Below are 24,763 nucleotides of genomic sequence, written 5' to 3'. Positions count from 1 at the left end.
AAGTCCTCTGAGAGCCATGACTTGTTCATCTTGGTTCTTTTAGAGACACAGCGAGGGGACTCCAACCACAGTCTCCCTCGTTTCCACTAACTGGGCCACACACACCCCACTTGACTGGCATCGGTTGAGCCCCCTTTTGAAAAAGAAAAAGATGCTTTGCATGAAGCACTCTCAAAAATACGCGTGCCTTTCCCATCCCCTGGCTGACCCAGGGGAAGAAAAGTCCTCTGAGAGCCATGACTTGTTCATCTTGGTTCTTTTAGAGACACAGCGAGGGGACTCCAACCACAGTCTCCCTCGTTTCCACTAAATGGGCCACACACACCCCTCTTGACTGACATCAGTTGATGCCCCTTTTCAAAATGAAAAAGATGCTTTGCATGAAGCACTCTCAAAAATACGCGTGCCTTTCCCGTCCCCTGGCTGACCCAGGGGAAGAAAAGTCCTCTGAGAGCCATGACTTGTTCATCTTGGTTCTTTTAGAGACACAGCGAGGGGACTCCAACCACAGTCTCCCTCGTTTCCACTAACTGGGCCACACACACCCCACTTGACTGGCATCGGTTGAGCCCCCTTTTGAAAAAGAAAAAGATGCTTTGCATGAAGCACTCTCAAAAATACGCGTGCCTTTCCCGTCCCCTGGCTGACCCAGGGGAAGAAAAGTCCTCTGAGAGCCATGACTTGTTCATCTTGGTTCTTTTAGAGACACAGCGAGGGGACTCCAACCACAGTCTCCCTCGTTTCCACTAACTGGGCCACACACACCCCACTTGACTGGCATCAGTTGACCCCCCTTTTCAAAATGAAAAAGATGCTTTGCATGAAGCACTCTCAAAAATACGCGTGCCTTTCGCCTCCCCTGGCTGACCCAGGGGAAGAAAAGTCCTCTGAGAGCCATGTCCACATTGTCAGTGGACAGACATGTGTGCTTATCTGCCAGCAGACCCCCAGCAGCACTGAAGACAGGTTCCGAGAGAACGCTGGCTGCAGGACACGACAAGATCCCCAAGGCGTACGTGGTGAGCTCAGGCAATTTATCAAGATTGGAAGCCTAAAATGAGCAGGGCTCAAGTTGCACAATAATGGAATCGATGTTTCCTTGCATATACTCATATATCTGTGTCTCCTCCTCTTTTTCCTTGTCCAGCTCTTTTGTTTTCACATGAGTATATGTCCTTGTCACTTTCCCATGTGTTGTGAGTTGTTTGTCACCTTTTGGACACCTTTGAGGGTGTTTTCTAGGTGTTTTTCTGTGTTTGTGATTGCCTGCCATTGTTTCCTATGCAGTTCGAGTTCGGTTCGTTGAACGTTCGACGAGCCGAACTCGAACGGGACCTCCGTTCGGCGAACCGACCTCGAGCCGAACCGGGACCGGTTCGCTCATCTCTACTCAGGAGACTGTATACTATTAAAGTACAGGCCCACCATGTGCTGCTACATGGTTTTTCCATATGGTGAGATGATTTCTTGAAATTAATAAGGCTGAGCTGCACTAAAGGGTGCTTTACACAAGACGATCTATCGTGCGATAGATCGTCGGGGTCACGGTTTTTGTGACACACATCCGGCATCGCTTGCGACGTCGGGCTGTGTGACTCCTCCGAGCGACGCAGTATCGTTCACAAATCATGAGTCATGTACTCGTCGCACGGTTTCATAATCTCGTTTAATTAAAATGGCGCCGCTTGCTCATCGTTCCCGGGGTAGCACACGCTGCTCCGTGTGACTCCCCGGGAACGATGAACAGCAGCTTACCTCCATCCTGCGGCACCCGCCGGCTATGCGGAAGGAAGGAGGTGGGTGGGATGTTTACATCCCACTCATCTCCGCCCCTCCGCCTCTATTGACCGGCCGCCGTGTGACGTCACTGTGACGCCAAATGTCCCTCCCCCTTCAGGGAGTGGATGTTCGCCACCCTCAGCGACGTCGCACGGGAGGTAAGTACGTGTGACGGGGGGGTTACAACTTTGTGCGCCACGGGCAATCAATTGCCCGTGACGCACAAACGACGGGGGCGGGTACGATCGATCGTGAAATCGCACGATCGGTCGTCCCGTGTAAAGCAGGCTTAAGAATCAATAACCAATAGTTGTGCTGTCTGTGGAGAGTGAAAAAAACTTTTCTAAACCTTAGCAAATTCTTTTAACAGGCCATAATTTAAGGACAACATGGCTCCCACCGCTGGTACGTGACTAATAAACCTTGAGAAGACATACCGTTCCTCGAAAATAAGACCTACCCCCCAAAGTAAGCCCTGATTGAATTTTATGGTCTTTTTTGAGTATGCCTAAAAATAAGCCCTACTCGGTAGTAAGTAGTCCAGTAGTCTAATTCAACTTATTTTGAGCAGTTAAAAACAATCTCCTCCCCAGGATTAGTCATTATGATTTACGCATTTTAGTTAATGAGATCAAATGATCCTGTTAAAATGCACGCTTGTCAATCCTCAGGAATGTTTCATGTCTTCCTGGTATGGAGTCACTATAATCGCCCTGTGGCAGTAAAAAAAAAAAACCACAGCAGAGCTGCATTAATGAGAAATATTAGCCTTGAGAGGTTTGGAACTAGAATGTACAAGTTGCATTGATTTCAGCCTTTGAATGTTGACAACAAGGTGTTAGATATATTGGCATTCTGATCAGGGGTTGCATCGTCTGATAGAATTTATATACGTAGGTGCCAGAATTATTTGGCTTTTGTTGGCTAAATTCAATTGTCATCTGACGTCTCTGATCAGCCTTCACTTGCCTCCGATGCTGCAGACTAATCATAGATTTTATCAAAGGGAAGGTGTCACATTTTTATTTTTGTATTAATAATAGTGATTTTGAAATCAAGTATTTTTAATACAAAATTAAACTCACTGTTTATTTAGTTTTTAATTCTAGTGTTACTGAAGCACTTGGGGCTGCTATCTAGGATTTGCTGTGAGTAACGAGAGTTACTCACCTTATTTATGGCAGCTCCCAGGCAGCCATTGAACAGCATATTATGTGTAAGCTTAAAGGGAACCTGTCATCAGGTTTTTCCCGTATAAGCTGCGGCCACCACCAGTGAGCTCTTACACACAGCATTCCAGAATACTGTATATAAGAGCCCGCTCTGTAGGACATAAAAAACATCTCTTCCGACAAGCCTACAACCTACAATAACCCTCAGTCCAGTATACCACTCCGCAAGCGGCTCTGTCCTCACCTGTTGTACCCTCACCCACTCCCTGTAGACTGTGAGCCCTCGCGGGCAGGGTCCTCTCTCCTCCTATACCAGTCTGTTTTGTACTGGTAAGGATTGTTGTACTAGTTTTTATGTATACCCTTTTTCCCTTGTAAATCGCCATGGAATTAATGGTGCTATAATAATAAATAATAATCTTTTATTATACTCACGTGCGCGGCGGTCCGGTCCAATGGATGTCTCTGGTCTCGGCCTGGCGCCTCCTTTCTTTCTTCCATCGTCGTCCTCCTTCCCAGCTCCATGTGGATGACATCATTCACACAGAGGCCTAAATTACGCTTCTGCACATGTACACTGTGATCTGCTCTGCTTAGGTCAGATCAAAGTATTTTAATGCACATGCGCGGGCAGCCTTTGACCTTTCCCTGTAGCTGTGCAGCAGGGCAGAGAGAAGTGCGCGTGTGCAGGAGGCCTCTGTGTGGATGACATAAGATGCGTCATCCACATGGAGCAGGGAAGAAGGAGGGCAATGGAAGGAAGAAAGGAGGCGCCAAATCAAGGCCAGCGATGCCCATCGGACCTGATCGCCCCATAGCTGAGTATAATAAAGGTGTGTTTTTATGTTATACAGACTGGTCTGGACTCTTATATACAGTATTCTAGAGTTCACAAGTATAAGAGCTCACTGGTGGTGGCCACAGTTTATAGGGGACAAATCTGGTGACAGGTTCCCTTAAAGTGAAAAAAACGTGGATATGTTTGGGTCAAAAGGATTATTTATCCATGAGCTATGTCTGGATTTGTAACTTTGCCCTACTTTATCAAATGGAATGAGCAGCAGTACCGGGAGATGCCCATGGACAAGGGTGGCACCATTCTTATTTTATTTTATTTTTTTTTACTTTTTTTCTGTTATCTGGGACAATTCCTTTGAAGTCTTATTATAATTTCTATGCATTGTTTCTCCTTGATTTACAGAATCTGTTCTGCAGCTTCATTGAAAGTGGTTCTCCACCTATATTTACCTTTTGCAAAAATACGATTAGTGTGGAATAGCTAAATGTTTGATTTGGCTATTTCCTTCTCTGATCTTAGCTTAGTATTAAATCAGTCTGGAGCTGCAAACATATGTTAACTATGACAGGCGGCTTACTAACACTGTACTGGCCGACAATTTCCTTTCTTTTTTTTTTTTTTGTTTTTTAAAAAAGGATCTGCTTTTTTATTGCCTAAAAACAGCACAATTTCTGTCCATGGACTGTGTAAAGTGTTGTAGTTTATATACAAAATGGCCAATGGACAAGAAAAATGTTGTTTTTAGTATGAAAAAGCTGTTTTTTTTAGTTTTTAAATCCTGGACAAGCCTTTTAAGAAGTTGAGAATGTTCAGCTAACAATGACTTTAGCAGTAATCGGGTCATGTCATTCCTCATCTCAGCCTGAGTTATAAATTGGAATTTTATACAAATATAGTTTAGGTGGAGAGTCTCGTTCTGAATATAAACTTTGCTGACAAAAATTGAATAATATTAAAAATTAATTCAATCCTCAGGACCATATTAAGAATAAATAGAAGTGGGCACCATGATAAATGTTTTATGAACAAAACAAATGTTCTCTGCATACAAATCTCAGAAAAATAAAAATATAGAGATAAAGTACCATTATACTATAGATATTTGATCCAAGACTTGTTATTTGTAGTGATGAACGAGCACTACCATGCTCCGGTGCTCAGTATTCGTAACTAGTGATAAGCGGGCACTACCATGTTTGGGTGCTCAGTACTTGTAACTAGGTACTCGTAACTAGTGATCAGTAAGCACTACTATGCTCGGTACACATAACTAGTGATGAGCGAGCACTACTATGATCGGGTGCTAGGTACTCGTAACTAGTGATGAGCAGGCACTACCATGCTCGGGTGCTAGGTATTCGTAACTAGTGATGAGTAAACACTACTGCGCTCAGTACACATAACTAGTGATGAGCAGGCACTACCATGATCGGGTGCTAGGTACCTGTAACTAGTGATGAGCGGGCACTACCTTGCTCGGGTGCTCAGTACTCGTACCTAGTGATGAGTGAGCACTACCATGCTCAGGTGCTCGGTACTTGTAACTAGTGATGAGCAGGAACTGCAGTGCTAAGGTGCTAGGTACTCGTAACAAGCAGGATAAGCTCGAGCCAAGTACCCAAGTATAATGGAAGTTAATGTGGAACTTAAGCATTTTTCCAGAACATTTTCTGAAAAAATGCTTGAGTTCATCATTGAGATCCATTATACTTGGGTACTTGTGTGGTGTCCATGCGAGTATTAACTGCTCATTACCAGTAACAAGCACCTGAGCATGGTAGTGTTTGCTCATCACTAGTTATTTCATCTGAAGATCCTTTACAGAAAACTACCATTTCTATGGACATATGTTCTTCTACTTTGTAGGTACTACAGCTGTAACTAGTGTTGGTCATAAGACGAACAAAAGAAATACCTAGTATATATGAGGAGTCTCTTTAGGTAAAATGCTGCCTAAAGGTGTCGTTTCTTTGAAGAAGCAATCTGGGATGTCCCCTAGTTCCAGTGGCTTTTATGAAGTTTGAGTTGTTGAACTTCTCGAACACTCACTTGGTTCTGAGATTCCCGGATGCCAAGTGACTCTGAACGGTGTGCCAACGACCTCTTCCTGGTTTTCCCAGGCCTGGTTCGCTGTGATGGCTTTGGGATGACATACTGATCTTCATGGTTTCACTTCGAAACTGCTTATCCCCCATCCGACCATCTTTATCCAATAAACCAGAGGTGCCACATGCAGCCGATTTACTACCAGACAATACTGTGCCACTGAAAAAACGCCCACGTGCAAAGAAAGGACACGCAAATGTAAAGACAGAAACACACAATGGCGGAAAAAACATATAAACACACAAAGACACCAGATAAAAAAGAGAGAAAGAGAGATAGGTCAGCTCTGAAAACCAATAGCATTATACAACATATACAAAAATAACCCAAAGCATCTTTCGTTAGAAGAGGGAGGAAGACGGCAGCCTGGGTATGATGACGGTAAAAAGTTCCACATCTCAAGAAACAACATAGGGTTAACATGGAGAAAATCTGTCGGGAGAGGCACCAGACAGCTAGCCAGCCACAGGAAGAAAGAGGCGTGTTAGTGAATCAGACCACACAGTGCGGATGTAGAGCACACTCTGCTATAACGGGCAACCCTTCCTGGCATTGGGTGGAAAGGGAGTGGAGGTCGAAAGGAGGCTAGATAGGAGTTGTGTCTGTTAGAGGAAGCTAGGATGGGTTGCTCGTCTCCATGGCTTATCCGCCCATGGGGGTGAAGTGGAGCGAGGGTTAGAGGAGCAGGTGGGAGGAGGCGTGTGAGGAGTTGGGGAGTTGTACATACTCACTACATACGACCATACCAGGCAATAGAAAGACTCACTTGAGGGCCAGCCTTGGGTCACCATAGGGGGCGTAAGGTGAAATGTTTAGGATAAACTCCTTTGGAGGGTAAGAGCTCCATTTCTGGTGGGCTGTGCTGTCATTGTTATTCCAAAAGTCTTTGTCTAGATCACTAAATTGGCAGAAAAAGAGAAAAACAAAAAAAAGAAATACTAGAAAAAGCCTGAATCCCTGGTATGGAGCGAACGAGGAGGAAGGGAGTTAATGTCACATAGTGGCCTGTAAGTGTTGGGAGAGACATGGAAAGGAGAAAGACGTTTGTTTGTTAATTAATGGATCCAGGTTCTCTGGAGGAGAGGAGGGAGGCAAGAGTTTAATATAGGAAGGTTGAGTTGGCAGCGCGGAGCAGATCCAGAAAGCTGAAAGAGAGGGAGGGAAAAAGAATGCATTGATTATGTCACCGAGAAGTGTCACCTCTTCCCACTCCTTTTTGGTTTTCCCTGTTTTACTTGTCATTAACCCACATTAATTACCCTCCTCTGTGCAGCAGTCACCGCACTCAGGATCTGAAGAGAGAGGTGCTTTAAATTAAGAGGGTCTGGGGGCTGTTAAAAGCCTCTTTCATTTACGCCAACAATAGAGGGCATAGTGCACCCGCGGGTCACAACTCTTCCGTATCAATAAAACGCCATGGTAGATAAAGGATGATCAGTGACTGACCCTCCTGCTCATTATAAAGTTACAAGATGCTCGCTTCCCCTAACCTTTAAATGGATTTTCTCAGGCTCTATAAATAGAAGCGACTTTAATTACGGTAAATCAGAAAAAAAAGCATTTCAGAAGCGGCTAGTGATTCACACTGCGTTCCGCATCAAATTGCCTGTTTAAATACAATGCTAAATCCTGTAATCTCAAGGATTGTCATTAGAAATCCCCCTAACTCAGAGGGCTTAATAGAAAAGACGAGTGTTACGCCGCGATTTACCCTACCCAGAATAATGTGTTGCAAGATGATTTAGGTGTGATAGAATCAAACTCTGCTGGCCCGGTCATAATTTTGTGTAATTTCTTAATCAGTTGCTCCTTAGCGATTGCTTGTTTGTGGTTGGAGACTTATGTTTCATTGATGAGGAAACAATGATGTCTCTGTTGTTACGAAGTGAGAACGCGATTAATCAACCTCAGGAAAACTGGAGCGAGCGCCAGCAGATAACACCCTATCGGAGAAATATTTACTGCCACTTGCTTTGTGACTGGTAGCGGCGTAGGACTGGAGTACCCTGAGCCACCAGAGAAAATCATTCTTGAGGTCCACTATGTAGCCACAGAAATAAATATAAGACCACCAATTGCATGGTAAACCCTGCTAATAATATCAGGGTATAATACAAGGTAATACACGCTTCTCTCCAGGGTTTTTTTCTTTAACCACTGGAGTGGGTTCCTGACCTTACTCTTATACTCTCCCAGCCCTGTCTACAGCTTACGGAGCGCTTACCTTCCCCTTCGCCTCCTCCTCACTTCTACGGCTCTGTGTTGTTTGCAGCAGTGTGATGAGGTCGCAGCTTGATTACCTCATCACGCCACTGCACGCTGTGCCATTGGATGATGTGCCTGTGTCTTGCTCTACTCCACTGACCCTGGTGCCAGCACATGGCTAATTTGCATGTGAAGCCCATCACATGCAAATTAGCCATGTAGTAGTGCGGCATAGGAGGGGAGCCCGACTATGGCTTAAAAAAACCTAGTAAGTAGCCCGGCCAGGGTGAGCCCCATGAATAAGGCCATTGGCAGTCCTGCCAGAAGGTGCCAGTGCCTAGGCCCACCAGAGGATCCTCCGGTTCTCTGGTGGGCCAGTCCGACCCTGACTGGTAGGTATGTGCTGATTATCTCAAATCAGATCATATCCATATAGGACACATTTTTTAGAATCACCTAGCCCTAGGACAAGAATTTGCAAAGTGTGGAAGTTATATTTTCTCATTTTGGTTGTACCAGTCTACAATACCTGACTTACATTGGTTTCAGAGTTAGCTGAGCTTCCATGACATGGGATCTCAATGAAGGTTGTGCGCAAGGAAATACTAATATTATTTCACTTCAATAATTGAGTAAGGAGGTTTGAGTAAATCCTAATAGCAAGAATAGGTCTGTTCTCTTAGTAAGGCTGCATTCACACGTGCACGAGACATCTTTGTGTGATGTCCATTTTTTCTCGGAAAGCGCCGTGACCCTTAGATTTTTGTTGATATCTCCACACATAATTTTTTATAACGGCCCTTGACTGCAATCCAGTATTCTCATCCATTTAGCAGATTAGAATCGGCCATTAAAGTCTATGTGGATCAATATAAAATTGATGAAACGCAGAAGACAGTTTCATCCATTTTCAACTAGTCCATCGGATACAAAGCTCAAATAGTCTACCCGCTTCAGTGAAGACAAAAAACAGATGAGATAAACCCCCCCTTCCCTCCGATGGTAACACAAGAATGTATGACTGCAGCCTAAAATTGAGTTATGGTTAAACTCCCAAACCCACTAAAAATGGACACTTCTAACTGGTCTGTATAAGAACTCAATCTTGGGTGTAATAAAGTTGGGTTTTGTATGGCGGTGTTATAGGGTTGCCACAGAGCTCTCTAATGTACCTTACTATACAACTCCATTAATACACATACCTACAGAGATATTTTCGGATAATTCTGTTCAAATCCTACAGCAATAAAATCACAGCACGCTCCTCAGACCCGGTATGAAAAATCTCCATGCAGATAGATTCCAATGGAGTCTTTATGGCTGTCCATGGATGTTGTATGGCTCTGAATTCCACCCAGTGTTGGACACAGAGAAGGGCCCCTGTTCAAGAACCGTTAAAGGGCCCTTTGCAGTCCAATAGCTCATTATAATGCACAATTCCACCTGTCCTGGAGGTACAAATTATCCCGGTTAACTCTTGTGCCCCTGTGCGGTAGCACAGATTGCACCAATGATATGTCCACCCCTGCTACAGCCTCCATGCATTGCCATACAGGACGGTGCTATGGGTCAGCCAAGTGCACAATTCCTTTGTTACGTACTCCAATACTTCAATATAATAACCAGCCCAGTTTACAGATATTGCTCTATACAATTGCATTAGAAGTCTAACACTGGAAGACAGAATTTCCAACATCTTTACATTACAGGAACAGAGGTGCATACATATTCTGAAAAGGAGATGGTCAACCCTAACCCATAAAAAAGTTTACTTTACAGATTAGTGGCTCATTTGCAAGCCTTGTAATCCCCGTCCCTCATCACTGAATTTTATAGTGCCAGGATATGGACAGTGATGTGGATATTGGACAGTGAATAACCATGGAATCCAAGGAGAATTATTACAAGAGCAATGTGTGAGAACTGAAATTGTGAGAAGCTAAATAAGGAAAAATGTAATTGCTCCTGCTCTGCTCGCATGTAACAAAATTAGAAAAGTTATAATTAATGTGTGGCATTTGTACAGCAGAGATATGTGGGCTGATGATTTACCTTCTACCACTGGCTCACTACATGTAAAATATTCAAATTGATCCTCCAGGGAGGAAGGAGACAAACTCTAGCGCCACCTATTGGAAGTAGCAATAGTAAAAGTCAAATGTGGCTTTTTAAACAAGCCTTTTCATAAGACTTAGGATTTATTGCCTAATCAGAATCCCAATTTGCAGACACGGTGTTTTGGGGTGATTGCCCCTCGTCAGTGCAAAGTGTGGGTATCTGACCCAGCTTATGAGAACCTATGTGGGGACCACGGGGAAGACTATTCTCCTTATGGAGACCTAACAAACCAGTCTGGCTGTCAGTAAGGGGACTTATAGCTGCAATGTCCCTCTGGGAATGTAAAATATGGATTTATGCCATACAAGCCAAATTAGAGCCGTCAGAAGAAGAGATGAGGAAACCCAAACCGTAAGGGTTGGAGATCGTAACGAACCTGGCTGCCCGGGACTGGAACCCAAACACAATCTTTTACAAAAAGTCCATGTCCAAGTTCTGGTGCTATTTGTATGGTAACTAGAGATGAGCGAACCCGAGGTTCGGTGTTCGTACCAAACATGGAATTTATAAAAAACAGATTTTGGGTGCTTTACATATGCAACCCCCTCGTGCGAGCATCACTGTGCTCGGGTACGCTTGGTGCTCAGCCCAGTGGGAGCCACTTACACTGTCTAAATGGCTCACACTGGGGGTAACAACAGGGTGATCGGATGTAGTGTGCACCAAAGAAAAAAAATGGAAAAATCCTGCCCACACGTCCCTGGAAGGGATCTGTTTATGGCTGGCTGCATGTGGGCAGAGAACCAAACAACCCATGTAGTGACTTCCATTGGCGTTCAGGTCACATCAGGATCTAAATTTTGGCTGAACCCGCCAAACCGAACTTCCATGGGTTTGCTCACCTCTAATGGTAACCACTCGATTGAGCATCGGGGTGTTTGGGTACGCTCTGTGCTCAGCCTGGGGGTCAAAACAACAATTTCCAATGTAGTGTGTCAAAAAAATACCAAACCCCTCCCTCCTCTGGAAATGCTCTATTTATCTCTGGCTGTGTGTGGGCGGAAAGCCACATTGCCCAATCTGGGACTTCTATTATACTTGTTACTTGAGTGGAGCTTGTTAGTTCGGGTCACCATTGACTTATATGGGGTTCGGGAACAAATTCAAGTCAAGTCTGGGTCCCGAAACAAACTTTTCACTAAGGTCTGGCCAAATTTGAATAGTCAAGGGTCCGCTCATCTCTAGTGAGAAGGCAGAAAACTGAAACGTTTTTCTGACGCCTTAAACACAATTTTGGGCAGCTCAGGAGGTGGTCCTGTGGACTTCTAACAATAAAGTCCTGGGTTTGTATCTTACATAGTTACATAGTTACTTAGGTTGAATAAAAGACCTAGGTCCATCTAGTTCAATCTGACCAGGTATAACCTCTGAAGTCGAAAAAGTTTCTTCCTATTCTCCATAAATACACCCATAGGCTAAACGGCTCTGTAAGAAATGAGCTTGTGCTTTGTGGATGGTCATTTATATTAATTTGTGTTTTTAGAAAAACTGTATGTTGTAATTATTTTCTTTCCAGGACTTAGACTTCACTGGAGGGGTAATGCATGGAAATTTAATAAACGATCTATAACAATTTTCTGGTGTAGAACAGCCAAAAATGTTGGTGCGTGCCGTGCTTGTAATCTAAACTCCTGTAAGGCATACAAGAGCTTTCAGATAAGACAATATATTCTCGGGATGAGTTGTGTGAGCTGTTCTGTTCTACAGATTTCACTAATATTACCACTGGCCTGTCAGTAGTCACCCACACGTGAGGCCAAAGGTGTTCTTGCTACAATATTGAACACAGATATTAGATCTTCATCCCTCTCTTTTGCTAGGATTTAAGCCGAGAGATCTCACTCGATGTTTGATGGCCCTTTGCTCCGAGGAACCTGAATGTGCCACACATTTAGTATCTGGCTCTGGAGATGATTAGATATGACTGCGGACCAGCTCTGCTCCTTCTTCTCAGTCCTGTCAGGATTACACTTGCCGAGGCTTTGAAGTCAATTGGTACTGCAGAAAATTCAACCAGAAGTTCAAAGGCTCCCTTTGGACATTTTCCCGTTCTGTACCGTAATTAATGTGCCAATTTCTCTTGTGGGTCCCACTCTCTAAGGGTCTTCCAAAGGCAGATGAAAATCCGGCTGAACTCGAAAAGCTGTGCGCCCATTTCATTACCGAGTCAAAGAGGCAATTCACGTCAGAAAGCTTTTCTATTTTATTTCACCCTGTACTAAACAACTATTACTGAAAATTCTGTAGGGATATTTGTTAATGTAACTCACATAAGCCCATCAATTCCCTGCCAATTCCATTAGAAGAAAAAGAAAGATCAGTATTTACCCAATCCTTTTATAAAATATCTTTGCCATCCAGCTGACGGCATTACACGGTTACATGGATATTTAACAAAAAAATAGGACACAGTGATTTCTGCAATGCTATCTTTGTCTGGTCAGGATGAATGCCTGGAACCTTGCAGACATCGGAACCTCTTTTAACTATTACGGCTATAGAAATATGCCCAAGTTCCCAGGATTCAATCGTTCCATTAATGTTCTGCTGCACGTTTGACACTGACTGATCTCTTCTACAGCTAATACAAGGATATTTCTTTTTGCATCAATCTGGTGTCTGTTCCCATAAGCTGATAACCCACGTATCCTGCATTAACTATTTTCATGACGGTAGACACCTAAGAAGCAATCATATGAACTGATTAAAAACCCTACGAGAACATCATTAATCCCAATGGTTAGGGCAGTGTCTAGTGTCCTTGGACTGTAACGATAATTTAATAAGCTAACGTGGAGCTCGCAGTGGTGATGGATATCACTTAATGCACTAACACTGCCAAACTACCCTATTTTTCATAATGTGTTTCTAACCTTTAGTTAGACCTAAACATAGAGATGGCCAAAGGAGGATACTACACATCCTACAATTACATACATGGTAAGGATAAAAGAACTTAAGTCTGTTCAGTTCCTTCTATTTTGGCTATAGAGTTGATACAGAGTGTCAAGATAAGCCAGTTCAACTCTCTGGGTGCCCAACATTCTTCTGGTTGCCATTCTGTTCATTTATTGCTCCTCTCGGGTGGTGGGATGTGCAGACGTGTCAGCTCCCACTACAAGTCAAGGTGGTCCCATTTCCGCTGATACCAACCAATGCCCAAGTACCCCAAGCTTTTATTGATCTGTCCACATACTGCTCCATTTTGGCATATATCCAACCTGTGTTCTTGACCCCCTCTTCTTGTCCACTGCCTGTCATGACCTCTGCCTGACCACCTCTCATAGCCAAACTCTCCCTTCCTTGATCCCTTGCTTCAGCCAACCACGATTCCTGTCTACTTGTCAGCTCGTACTATAAGTCAAGGTGATCCCATTGCCCCTGATGCCAGCCAATGCTCAAGTACCCCAAACTTTTATTGATCTGTCCAGATACTGCTCCATTTCGGTATACAGTATATCTAGCTTGTGTTCTTGACCACCTCTACTTGTCTACAGCCTGTCATGACCTCTGCCTGATCATCTCTCACACCCAATCTCTCCCTGCCTTGACCCCTTGTTTCATTCAAACACAATTCCTGTCTACTTCCTTGGTATCATAAATGGGTGATTACAAGTCATCACAAAAAATTCCTCAAAACAATTACCCATCTCCATTATTTAGAACATTTATAATATATTTTTTTCAAGAAAGGCATCCAGAACACTTTTTGGGAATTTTCTCCATAGTATTACTGCTCTTACACTAAAGGTTCTTTTGTTATTTTATCTACAATGGATGCCCACCTCATATAGATCTACAGTCCTCCTCGAGCGAGTGAGATCATTACTGATAATGTAACTATGAGCTGTACATGAGTGAGTTTGAGTCTGAAACCTCCATTTCTTCATCATTTGCAGCCTCATCCAAGTTTTAGATTTTTCTCTTGTGGGAATATTTCTCTAATGTACATATCATATGGTGGATGTCTGCTATGGGTACTGCTGTCTTCACTCATTTTCTTATATTATCACAGCTAATATCCCACACCTATTTCCTCTCCATGTGCTTCTCCTTTATTTAGTTTGTTTTCTCTGCCCTCCTGAGATGCTTTCTCTCATCACACCATGTATATCTGTATACAACCTCCTCCCTGCTGTTATCTCTAACACTGAGAGAAGGGAGAGGGAGAGCTGTAAGAACCATGAGTAGGAGCTCTGATTGATTTGTGACATTTTTGATGCTTTCATCAGATACCGTGGAGATCTGTGTACAACCTCCTCCCTGCTGTTATTCCTAAAACTGAAGGGAGGGTGGTGGAAAGCAGAGAGAGTTGATAGAACCATGAGCATAAGCTCTGATTTATTTGTGACATTTTTGATACTTTCTTTCATTACACACAGTGTAGATCTGTGTACAACCTCCTCCCAACTGTTATCTCTAATACTAATAGAAGGTTGAGGGACAGCAGAGAGAGCTGTAAGAACCATGAGCAGGAGCTCTGACTGATTTGTGATATTTTTATGCTTTCTCTCATCAGATAACATAGAGATCTGGGTACAACCTACTCCCTGCTGTTATCTCTAACACTGAGAGAAGGGTGAGGGAGAGCAAAGAGAGCTATAAGAACCATGAGAAGGAGCACTGATTGATTTGTGACATTTTTTATGCTTTGTTTCATCAGAAACCATGGAGATCTGCGTACAACCTCCTCCCTGCTGTTATCTTTAACACTGAAAGAAGGGTGAGAGAGCTATAAGATCCATAAGATCCATTAGCAGGAGCTCTGATTGATTTGTGACATTTTTGATACTTTCATCAGACACCGTGTAGATCTGTGTACAGCCTCCTCCCTGTTGGTATCTCTAACACTGAGTGAAGAGTGAGAGAAAGCTATAAGAACCATGAGCAGGGGCTCTGATTGCTTTGTTACAGTTTTTCCATTAATATATAAAATTATATAAATATAGAAATAGAGGTCTTACAGACACTTTGCAGCAGCAAAATAGTAGAAACATTTTAATGATGACTGTTTATAAATTTGCTTTAATTTGCATTTCGGAAGCAAATAAACAACTATATAATTGTGCCTTTTAATATGCTGGCACATTGATTATAACACTTGTGGATTTTTAAGAGATCAGACAAGTGTAGGATGAGGTTCTGTGTCTGCTGGGAGCCCTAACCATCATTTTAAACTGCTACATTTTAGTGCATGCTCATTGACTACATACGCTATCATCAATTGAATTTACATAGATATGTATGTGAGTGTTTGATTAAATTACTTCGTAATATCCAAGAACTAAACAGCATTGCCGCCTTTGTAAAAGCTGACAACTTTCAATTAGATTTAAAGCAAGCTCTGTGTATGGATGCTGTGATTTCACGGATACATCTGGCAGGGCATGGTGCCAGAATTCTTCCTATTCCCCTGAACGCTGTATCTTTTACCCATCCGTAGCCCATAGGAAATGTCAAAAAATGTCAAGAAATGTCGCTTTCATAACCTTCTAACTACCAGCCATGTCCTTACAATATACGTATATTTCATCATCACATAATATGATTACATTGACCCTGCACCTATTTAACTAATTGCAATTATATTCATGCTTGATCTTTTCTAAAATTTTATGACTGGTGTGTTCAATAAGTAAATTATCTTTCACTAATCATCAGATTAACATGATTAAAGGGGTATTCACATCTCCAATATTTAAGTCAATTCCTTATTGAGATGACAAAGGTATTGTGACACCAGGCCAGGAAAGGTAGACCCCAACTGGATGGGACGGCCAGGAAAGGTAGACCCCAACCGGATGGGAAAGCCAGGAAAGGTAGATCTCAACCGGATGGGATGGCCAGGAAAGGTAGACCCCAACCGGATGGGAAAGCCAGGAAAGGTAGACCCCAACCGGATGGGACGGCCAGGAAAGGTAGACCCCAACAGGATGGGACAGCCAGGAAAGATAGACCCCAACCAGATGGGACGACCAGGAAAGGTAGACCCCAACAGGATAGGACGGCCAGGAAAGGTAGACCCCAACCGGATGGGACGGGGTGGGCAAAAAATGTATTATTCTCAATATAGAAGAAAATCATAAGAAAATAATGACTTTCAGGACTAACTTTACAGTCAGCTAAAAATTGTGAATTTGCAAAGCCCACAATGTGATGGGATAGGGTGGCCAAAAAATCCGTTATTCTCAATATGGAAAAAAATCATAAGAAAATCATTACTTTCAGGACTAACTTCATAGTCATAGCTGAAAATAGTGAATTAGGAAAGTAAAGCAGACGGATGACCTATGATGATAAACTCATTTTAAAGTATTATTCCTTCCTCGTAGGCGAGCACTGCCCTGGGATTTCCTATAACAGCTACAAAAATAAGAAGCGATGCTCTTTTCTTCTATAGAGTCCTACCGAAATGGGGAGAGAATAGTGTCACATAATCTATAATGAGCAAATTACGGGTCCGGCAATCACAATCCCGTACCATCGGTGACAGCTCGGTTGCAAGAAACAGATTACACACAATCTACGTGTAGTAAGAAAAGAAGAGCGGGCAAGGAAGATGAAGTAGCGCCTTAAATCTGTAAGACAAGCATTGCTGTCGAGAGGGAAAGAAAGGCAGAGAAGGAACATACAGCCTTGCAATAATCCCAGCGATTACATAAATAAAGAGGAAATATTATGATAAAATACAAACATATACATATTTATAAAATAAATGAATGAATGAATGAATGAATGAAAATTCAAACCAATCACATAAATGAATGAATGAATGAATATTCAAATTAATCATCCAATCACATAAATGAATGAATGAATATTCAAACCAATCATCCAATCACATAAATAAATGAATGAATGAATGAATGAAAATTCAAACCAATCATCCAAACAATCACATAAATGAATGAATAAATGAATGAATGAATATTCAAACCAATCATCCAAACAATCACATAAATGAATAAATGAATGAATGAATGAATGAATATTCAAACCAATCATCCAAACATCACATAAATGAATGAATGAAGGAATGAATATTCAAACCAATCATCCAAACAATCACATAAATAAATGAATAAATGAAAATTCAAACCAATCATCCAAACAATCACATAAATGAATGAATAAATGAATGAATGAATATTCAAACCAATCATCCAAACAATCACATAAATGAATGAATGAATGAATGAAAATTCAAGCCAATCATCCAAACATCACATAAATGAATGAATGAAGGAATGAATATTCAAACCAATCATCCAAACAATCACATAAATAAATGAATAAATGAAAATTCAAACCAATCATCCAAACAATCACTTAATTATCCAACCAGCCAAACATATAAGCAAGCAATCAATCCTCACAGACAGATGAAAGCAGGTTCGCTATTACCTTGATATACTGGTGCTGAGAGCCATTACTGGGCAGAATGATTCTCTCAGTGGCCCTGAGCTGTTGTGACTCTATAATGCTTGTGTCGCAAACTATACCCTCAGATTTGTGAGGAGAGGCTTGCACATCACCCGGGAAGTCATTACCCCATAATCATCATGTTTAACTCCTCTATGTAGCATTGTGTGGATGGCACTGGTACCCCAGGATGCATGACTGAATTAGAGCAAACGCGTTAACCACTGAGCGGCCGGCGTTCTCCGCCAGCTGCAGATATAAGGCTCTTGCATGCAGCTGGTCAGGAATCTCAGGAGCAATTAATATTGATATTAAACAGTGCTGATCTGCTGTGTCTGAGGGCAGCCATTTGTACCCAAAATAGCCATATTTAATGATGCTCGTGGCAAAACAAATGCGTCACTGCACAGGAGAATAAATAAAATGTCTTGTGTCAGCGATAACATCGCACTCTATCTGTTGTGCGAATAAAAAAAATAATCGTGTTATACAAATTAACTCTGAAGTCTCTGCATCCCATAACCCAGAGCTGGTTTTACAGCAAGTGCATGAAGTCTGCGTAATGCAGTCTCCCGGTAAAGAAAAGCCCGGACGCCTGCCCTGAAGGGGCTCAAGGGAGGGCAACATGACTGAGGAGGGATGCTAGGCCTGAGGGTTAGCAAGGGGTTAAGGTGTAGGGCAGTTTTGTGCGGGAAAAGTGGGAGGTGGAGTTATAAGTGCGGTGGGGCCATGTAATTGGCCAAGGGGTTGTTAGTTGTAGGATAGTATATATAGGGCTGTAGTATGAGGTGGGAGGTTCATTCACTACCTGAAGACGTCCGGAATTGTAGCTGACTCACTTGGATCCCGAAGATTGAGGGCCTCGTGGTACAGACCAAGAGGAGGGTGGAGGAGCAGCTGCAGCGATGATGGTCCGGCGACGTCGGTGGCGCTGAAGATGGTACCCCCCGCCTCCGAAGCGGCAGCGCAGATCGCGGCTTTCTTAGCGCCGAAGCCTGGAGACGACACCGAGGAGAGGGCGGCGGAGCCCCAGCGGAAGACCCACGGCAGCGGTGGCGGACCCAGGAGACGGGACAACGCGGGGCCCAGGCCGGAAGCTAGGCCGCGGGCATCAAGGCAGCGGGGCGGTGAGTGACGTGGCCGGCCTCCCCTCCATTTCCGGTTCGCGGGTCGCAGTGGGGTGTCGCGGCTGCGTGATCCGCCGCGCTCACCTGCCCCGCCGCGCTCACCTGCCCCGCCGCGCCCACCTGACCCGGCGCGGTCATGTGGGTCGGCGCGGTCACCTGGGCAGGCGGCGGCACCTGGGCTGGCGGCGTGGTCACGCGGGCGACGGCGCGTTCACGTGTGGACCTGGGAGAGAGGACATCGCGGAGACTGTATCGGGACGGCGGCAGCGGGGCGGTGACCGATGTGACCGGCCTCCCTTCCACTTCCGGGTCGCGGCGCGCACTGGTGACGCGGGCGTCGCGGCCGCGTGACCCGGCGCGGTCACGTGGTCTGGCGACGCGGTCACGTGATTCGGCGCCGGGGTCAGCTGACCCGGGAGTGTCATCGCTGAACCCTGCAGGGATCGTCGGCTGGAGAGCAATAGGTGGCCGAGGATTTCGCTGACCAGACGGCAGTCCAGCAGCGGTACGGGCAGTGGTGAGTGACATCACTGGCCCTTGCGGGTTCATTTTGATACGGCGCAGGGGTCAGTGTGACAACATGGGCGGCGCGGCCACGTCACCCAGGGCGCGGTACGTGGTCTGGCGGCGTGAGCACCTGCCCCTGGCATCATGGTTCTCTGAATCCGCACAGGGTTCATCGAGCAGCGGCGGCATGTCAGTGCTGAGCCAGAGCTACACCTTGACAGAGCGTGGCGGGCTGGGGGTGCCGAGTTAGGGTGGGCCCCTGAGACCTTGAAGCTGGGTTCGGCGGGGACCCACGAGCGGTTGGATCCCTGCATGGAGGCAGTCTACGTATGCGCGGCCGGAGCCCCCCCCCCCCGTTTACGGCTCTGGGTCAGTGACCATCTCCTGAGGCGTCCCCCGGGTTGGGCAGCAGGTTCATCTCGCTGGCTGTTGCTGGCGAGGTCCCAGTCGCCTGTTTTCTGCCCAGGAGGAGGACAGCCTGCGTCGGTCGGGGAGGATACCAACGGTGCTCGACGCGGAGGACACGTGACGGCTGTTCCGGGGGCCACCCCGGAGTCAGCCTGGTAAGCTTAAGGTTCACTTGCACCTCTTATTTAGGTTTTGGCCATTTGTTGGTGGTGGGGGTTTTCAATACTTCTGGTTGTTGGCTGGTGTTAAGTCGTATGTTTCTGGGCGTTGCGGGGTTTTAATAACGGACGTGATTGGTACAGGGTAGACGGTTATGAGGCGGTACTATGGTGAGGTTCAGGGTGGTTTGTGGGGTCGCGATGATTAGCCGCACCTCTGGGGGTTTCATGGTCCAGTAGCAGGTGTTGGGGGGGGCCTTTTGGCGGATGGGTCTGCACTCACGATTGGATCATTAAGGACCGTGGTGTTGTTCCCTGAGAGTGTGGCTGTGGGTATCCATTTTGGTTAGGTGTCTCAGAACAGGGGCTGAGTGTTTGTGCGGGGTTTTGTTGGTTGTTGATTGGTGGTGATGGTGGGTACAGGGAGGTTGCTTGTCATCAGTCGATGGAAAGGGGGTGTGTTGTCTGGTGTATTGTCTGCCGACATGCCCTTGGTTTCCCCCTCTTTCGCTGAGGCAGTAGATCTCTTCATTGTTCACTGGGGTTGTTCCTACGCAGGAATGCTACTGGTTTAGGCATTATCTACTTGCATGTTGTATTTGAGCTTATTTAGTGCAGGAGGCCATGTCCGGGGAGTCGTTGCCTGTGTCTATGGCAGATTATTGGAGCTGTGGGTGGTATAAGGGGTAGTAGGGACCTTCCATGGCTGAACTGGATATTCTCGGCCATGTTTTGCTGGTTGCCGCTACTGTTAAGTGCCCACCGGGGGGTTGGTTGGGGCACATAAGTATCGAGTACAGGGTTTTGGTTGTAGGTTTACCACCCCATTGGTTCTGGTTATTGTCTGGGTTCGGGCTGGTGGAAGATGGGTGGTATCAGTAAGGGGCCCGTGATTTATTTGGGTCCAGGGGCCAGGGTGCTCCTTGGTTGAGGTGTTTGTAGACACAGTGGGGTGTTTGGTTTTTATATTGCCAGTTCCTTGGCGAAAATGTTGACGGTTGCTAATTGGCTTTTGGTGGATAGTGGGCTGCTTGTCGGGGGCCCGTGTTATAAGCGCGAGTAAGGTGCTTGGTGGCCTAACTGCATTTGACGGCATATTCGCCGTTGCTTCTGGGGACGGTTATCAGATGCACTTTCTGGGTCTGCGTGGGAGAGACCTTCTCACTGGCTGGTACGCGGGCAAGTACGGTGATTCTACCTGTCGTTTACCAGGGTATCAGGTGGTGGATTTGATAGGGTTTTGTTTTGTTTCCATCCTTGGAATACACAGGCACCGTGGCTGCAAGAGGTTTCTTACGTGAGATTTAGGTTTATGATTACTACGGGCTGGGGCTTCAGGCTACTTGCTGATCTCGATGCCCAGGTTTGGGCTGGACTAGGCTAAACTTGTGGTCAGGCATATTTTGCCCGGTTGGATTTGTTTCCCATCGCGCAGCCCCGGCAGATTGGGGTCGGGGTGCGCGAAGTATGGGTGACGAATGTTAGGGGGATTTTGCGGGTTGATCAGTGCGTCTGGGATTACTGGTGGTGTGGTGGGTTTTACTTATCGGTTGGGAGGCCTGATTTGTAGGTGGCCATTTCCGACGGTTCACTGGGCGGGTATCTGGCGCCCGTAGGAGTGACGTTTTGTATTGCTTTAGGGGGACCATTTTCATTCAAGGGCAGTCGCCACATAATTGTGATTCAGTTTGGGTGCCGGTGGGTTTGAGGCAGTGGTTTTCTGTGCTGGATGTCAGGAGCCCACATTGTATAGCCGCTAAACGGTATTGGAGTGGTTATTGTGGTTTGGTTAAGCAAGCAGGGACTAGGGCTTCATGCGTCAGTTGGCGGGGTCGCGGCAGGTTATGACACAAAAGATCCCGGGATTGAAGGCTTGTTGCTTGGGGTTTAGGGTTTTTGAAGTCGGCGGTGGGTCGGGCGCCATTTTGGCGCACTCAGTGGATAATTTGCTGGGGGCTCCCCCCGGAGGGCGTTTTCAGTTCTGGCGATGGACAAGTATTTTGTTTGGTTGCCGTAATGTGATTGCGGTTAGCAACCAAGGCTTGTGGCACGAATAGGGCCTGGCGTTGGTTATGGTAGTCTAAGGCTTAGTTGTGTTGGTGCCGGGTACTGGGATATGCAGGGTCAGGCTAAAGTGTGGTTAACGGTGTCCCCAGTTCTTGAATAGCAGGGTGGGCCTTTAGACCCTTTTGGTATCCCGGGTTGGGTGTTGGTCGCCTTCATGTGGTGGGCATGTATTTAACGGGCCTTTTACCGGGGTGGTCATAGTGAGGATTTTTGTGTCACATTTATTTGATAAGGGTGGCGTGTGCTTCTTTGTGGTTCTGAAATGCGCTAACGGTCTTCCATGGTTGTGGTTCACATGCTTTGGGTACTTTGGGATGAGCCTTATTGTCTTCCTGCGGTTTGGGAGCATTCCCAGGTAGGTAGGCGTTTTAGTGGCGGTATTGAAAAGACTTCGTGTTCGTTTGGTAAAAGGGGCAGTGGCGGTGGCTACTTGTTCCAGGCTTCCCGTACGGGATACGATTGGTTGTGATTATGCGGTTGGCCGCGGAGGTACGCCAGACCTACACGTTGTACGTGCGGTCGAGCAGGGCATGGCAGTGGGGGGTTTGCTTCCTTTATCTTAGGTTTGGCGAATGGCAACAGTATGGGGGTCTTTTCAGACCTAGGATTGTTGAGTGGTTTGTTTTTGGTGTTGCCAGGGTGGCCATGATCATTAGTGGATTGGTTTGGTTATGGTCATATAGTGAGCTATATTAGGACTGGTGTTACTAATTTGGGAGGAGGGACCCCCGGATGACTTGACAAGGCACTTGTGTGGCAGTGACTTGGGCGTTGGGAGGTCCCTGGTCTTGTTCCGTTCCTCAGGCGTGCCGGCTTTAGGCCTCTTGTATGCCGCCAAGGTGTTTGTGCTCGTGTGTTCGGTTGCAATGGATCACTTGTTTGGAGGCTTGCCGGGTTTGTCGCCATGGCATGTTGTCAGGGAAATGCCGGCGAGCAAGGAAACATGGCGTGTGCTCTTTGTTATCATTAGGCAGGTTGGCTTGGTTGAATTATTAGTTGGGGTGCTTTTTGAGGTGCCTGCAGTGTTGCTGTCTCAACGAGGCTGAGTGCGCATCCCATTCTTTCGGGGTCGGGTCGGCGACTCAGGCTGCTCGTTGGTGACTGGTCGCGCAGGCTGGGTGAAGGATCGGACCCTGGGTGCCAACTGGGTACAGGTACATATTTGGTCGGTTCTTTTGCAAAGATGGTTCGGGGCAGGGGAGTTTCAGTCTCTGGTGAATTGGGCGGTCTAATGGTGTTCGGTTTAGTTCCATTGGTATTGGAATTAAGGCATTGGTTAATGGAGCCGTGGTCACGGCCCTGGTTGGTCTTTGGTGGTGGGACTCGCACGTACAAGGTGTCATACGTGCTCGCTGTGGCGTAAAGGAGGGGGGTATTTGAAGTCGCTGGATTGCACAAAGAGCGGGGGGGAACCCAGTGCAGGAACGGGTTACCCTTGGTGGTGCAATGGTATGGTTGGTGGGTCCCTGCTGTGCTCGGTCACAGCGGGACATGTTAACGTGGGACCCTGCTGTGCTGGGTCACAGCAGGGCATGTTAATATGCTGGGTGTCTTCGAGCCGGTGTGGTGCGGCTGAGGGCACATGGTGGAGCAACAATCGGCTGGGTGTCCTCGAGCCGGTGTAGTGCGGCTGAGGGCACATGGTGAAGCTGGTGTTGCAATCATGTACAACAGGACTCTTCACTTACCCCCCCTCCTTTGTTGGTGGTTATGTTTTATGGAGTTATTACTATATTTATGAATAAAATGTTATTGATTATTTTGGTGATAATAAACGAGGCTGCTGTGGCCTTTTACATCCAATGTCACGCAGTCTGTGTTTTATTTTGGGTTGAAAAGCGGTAGTAGGTGGATAACTGGTTTGGGTCAGTACGGCAAGATAGGGCCACCAGTCAGACGTTCCTAAGTCAAGAAAAGCCCGGACGCCTGCCCTGAAGGGGCTCAAGGGAGGGCAACATGACTGAGGAGGGATGCTAGGCCTGAGGGTTAGCAAGGGGTTAAGGTGTAGGGCAGTTTTGTGCGGGAAAAGTGGGAGGTGGAGTTATAAGTGCGGTGGGGCCATGTAATTGGCCAAGGGGTTGTTAGTTGTAGGATAGTATATATAGGGCTGTAGTATGAGGTGGGAGGTTCATTCACTACCTGAAGACGTCCGGAATTGTCCCGCTCACCCGCCCCTTTGGAAGATTTCTGGAGATCGACATGGAGAGACGAAGAGGATTGACCTTGTCGCAGCAGTCGGCGTAAAGGAGGGGGGTATTTGAAGTCGCTGGATTGCACAAAGAGCGGGGGGGAACCCAGTGCAGGAACGGGTTACCCTTGGTGGTGCAATGGTATGGTTGGTGGGTCCCTGCTGTGCTCGGTCACAGCGGGACATGTTAACGTGGGACCCTGCTGTGCTGGGTCACAGCAGGGCATGTTAATATGCTGGGTGTCTTCGAGCCGGTGTGGTGCGGCTGAGGGCACATGGTGGAGCAACAATCGGCTGGGTGTCCTCGAGCCGGTGTAGTGCGGCTGAGGGCACATGGTGAAGCTGGTGTTGCAATCATGTACAACAGGACTCTTCACTTACCCCCCCTCCTTTGTTGGTGGTTATGTTTTATGGAGTTATTACTATATTTATGAATAAAATGTTATTGATTATTTTGGTGATAATAAACGAGGCTGCTGTGGCCTTTTACATCCAATGTCACGCAGTCTGTGTTTTATTTTGGGTTGAAAAGCGGTAGTAGGTGGATAACTGGTTTGGGTCAGTACGGCAAGATAGGGCCACCAGTCAGACGTTCCTAAGTCATGAAGACACTAAATATCATACAGTAATTAGTACTGGATGGATCGTTCTTCCACGCTCATTGCTGTAACTCTATGTGAATAAAAAAAGAAAGTGTATACAAAGCA

At 45.9% G+C, this 24,763-nt stretch overlaps 1 protein-coding gene across 6 annotated transcripts in view; it reads right to left on the bottom strand.

Moving 5' to 3' along the window:
* SYT7 (synaptotagmin 7) overlaps positions 1-24,763 on the bottom strand; it is a 705,049-nt gene that overhangs the window by 291,554 nt on the left and 388,732 nt on the right. For 2 of the 6 annotated variants that reach the window (XM_075325168.1, XM_075325167.1), the window contains exons 4-5: positions 6,623-6,754; positions 5,800-6,015 (exon numbers count right to left, since the gene is read on the bottom strand). The exons of 2 other annotated variants lie outside the window; for them this stretch is intronic. In XM_075325168.1, the coding sequence (XP_075181283.1) occupies positions 5,800-6,015; positions 6,623-6,754 (348 nt within the window). The remainder of the gene's footprint in view (positions 1-5,799; positions 6,016-6,622; positions 6,755-24,763) is intronic. 2 more of the 6 variants (XM_075325171.1, XM_075325169.1) reach the window with 2 other exon arrangements.

The sequence above is a fragment of the Anomaloglossus baeobatrachus genome, chromosome 10 (genome assembly GCF_048569485.1).
Source record: "Anomaloglossus baeobatrachus isolate aAnoBae1 chromosome 10, aAnoBae1.hap1, whole genome shotgun sequence".
Lineage (NCBI taxonomy): Eukaryota > Metazoa > Chordata > Amphibia > Anura > Aromobatidae > Anomaloglossus > Anomaloglossus baeobatrachus.
Note: the sequence above shows the minus strand (reverse complement) of the source record. Positions and strands in the feature narration are given on the sequence as shown.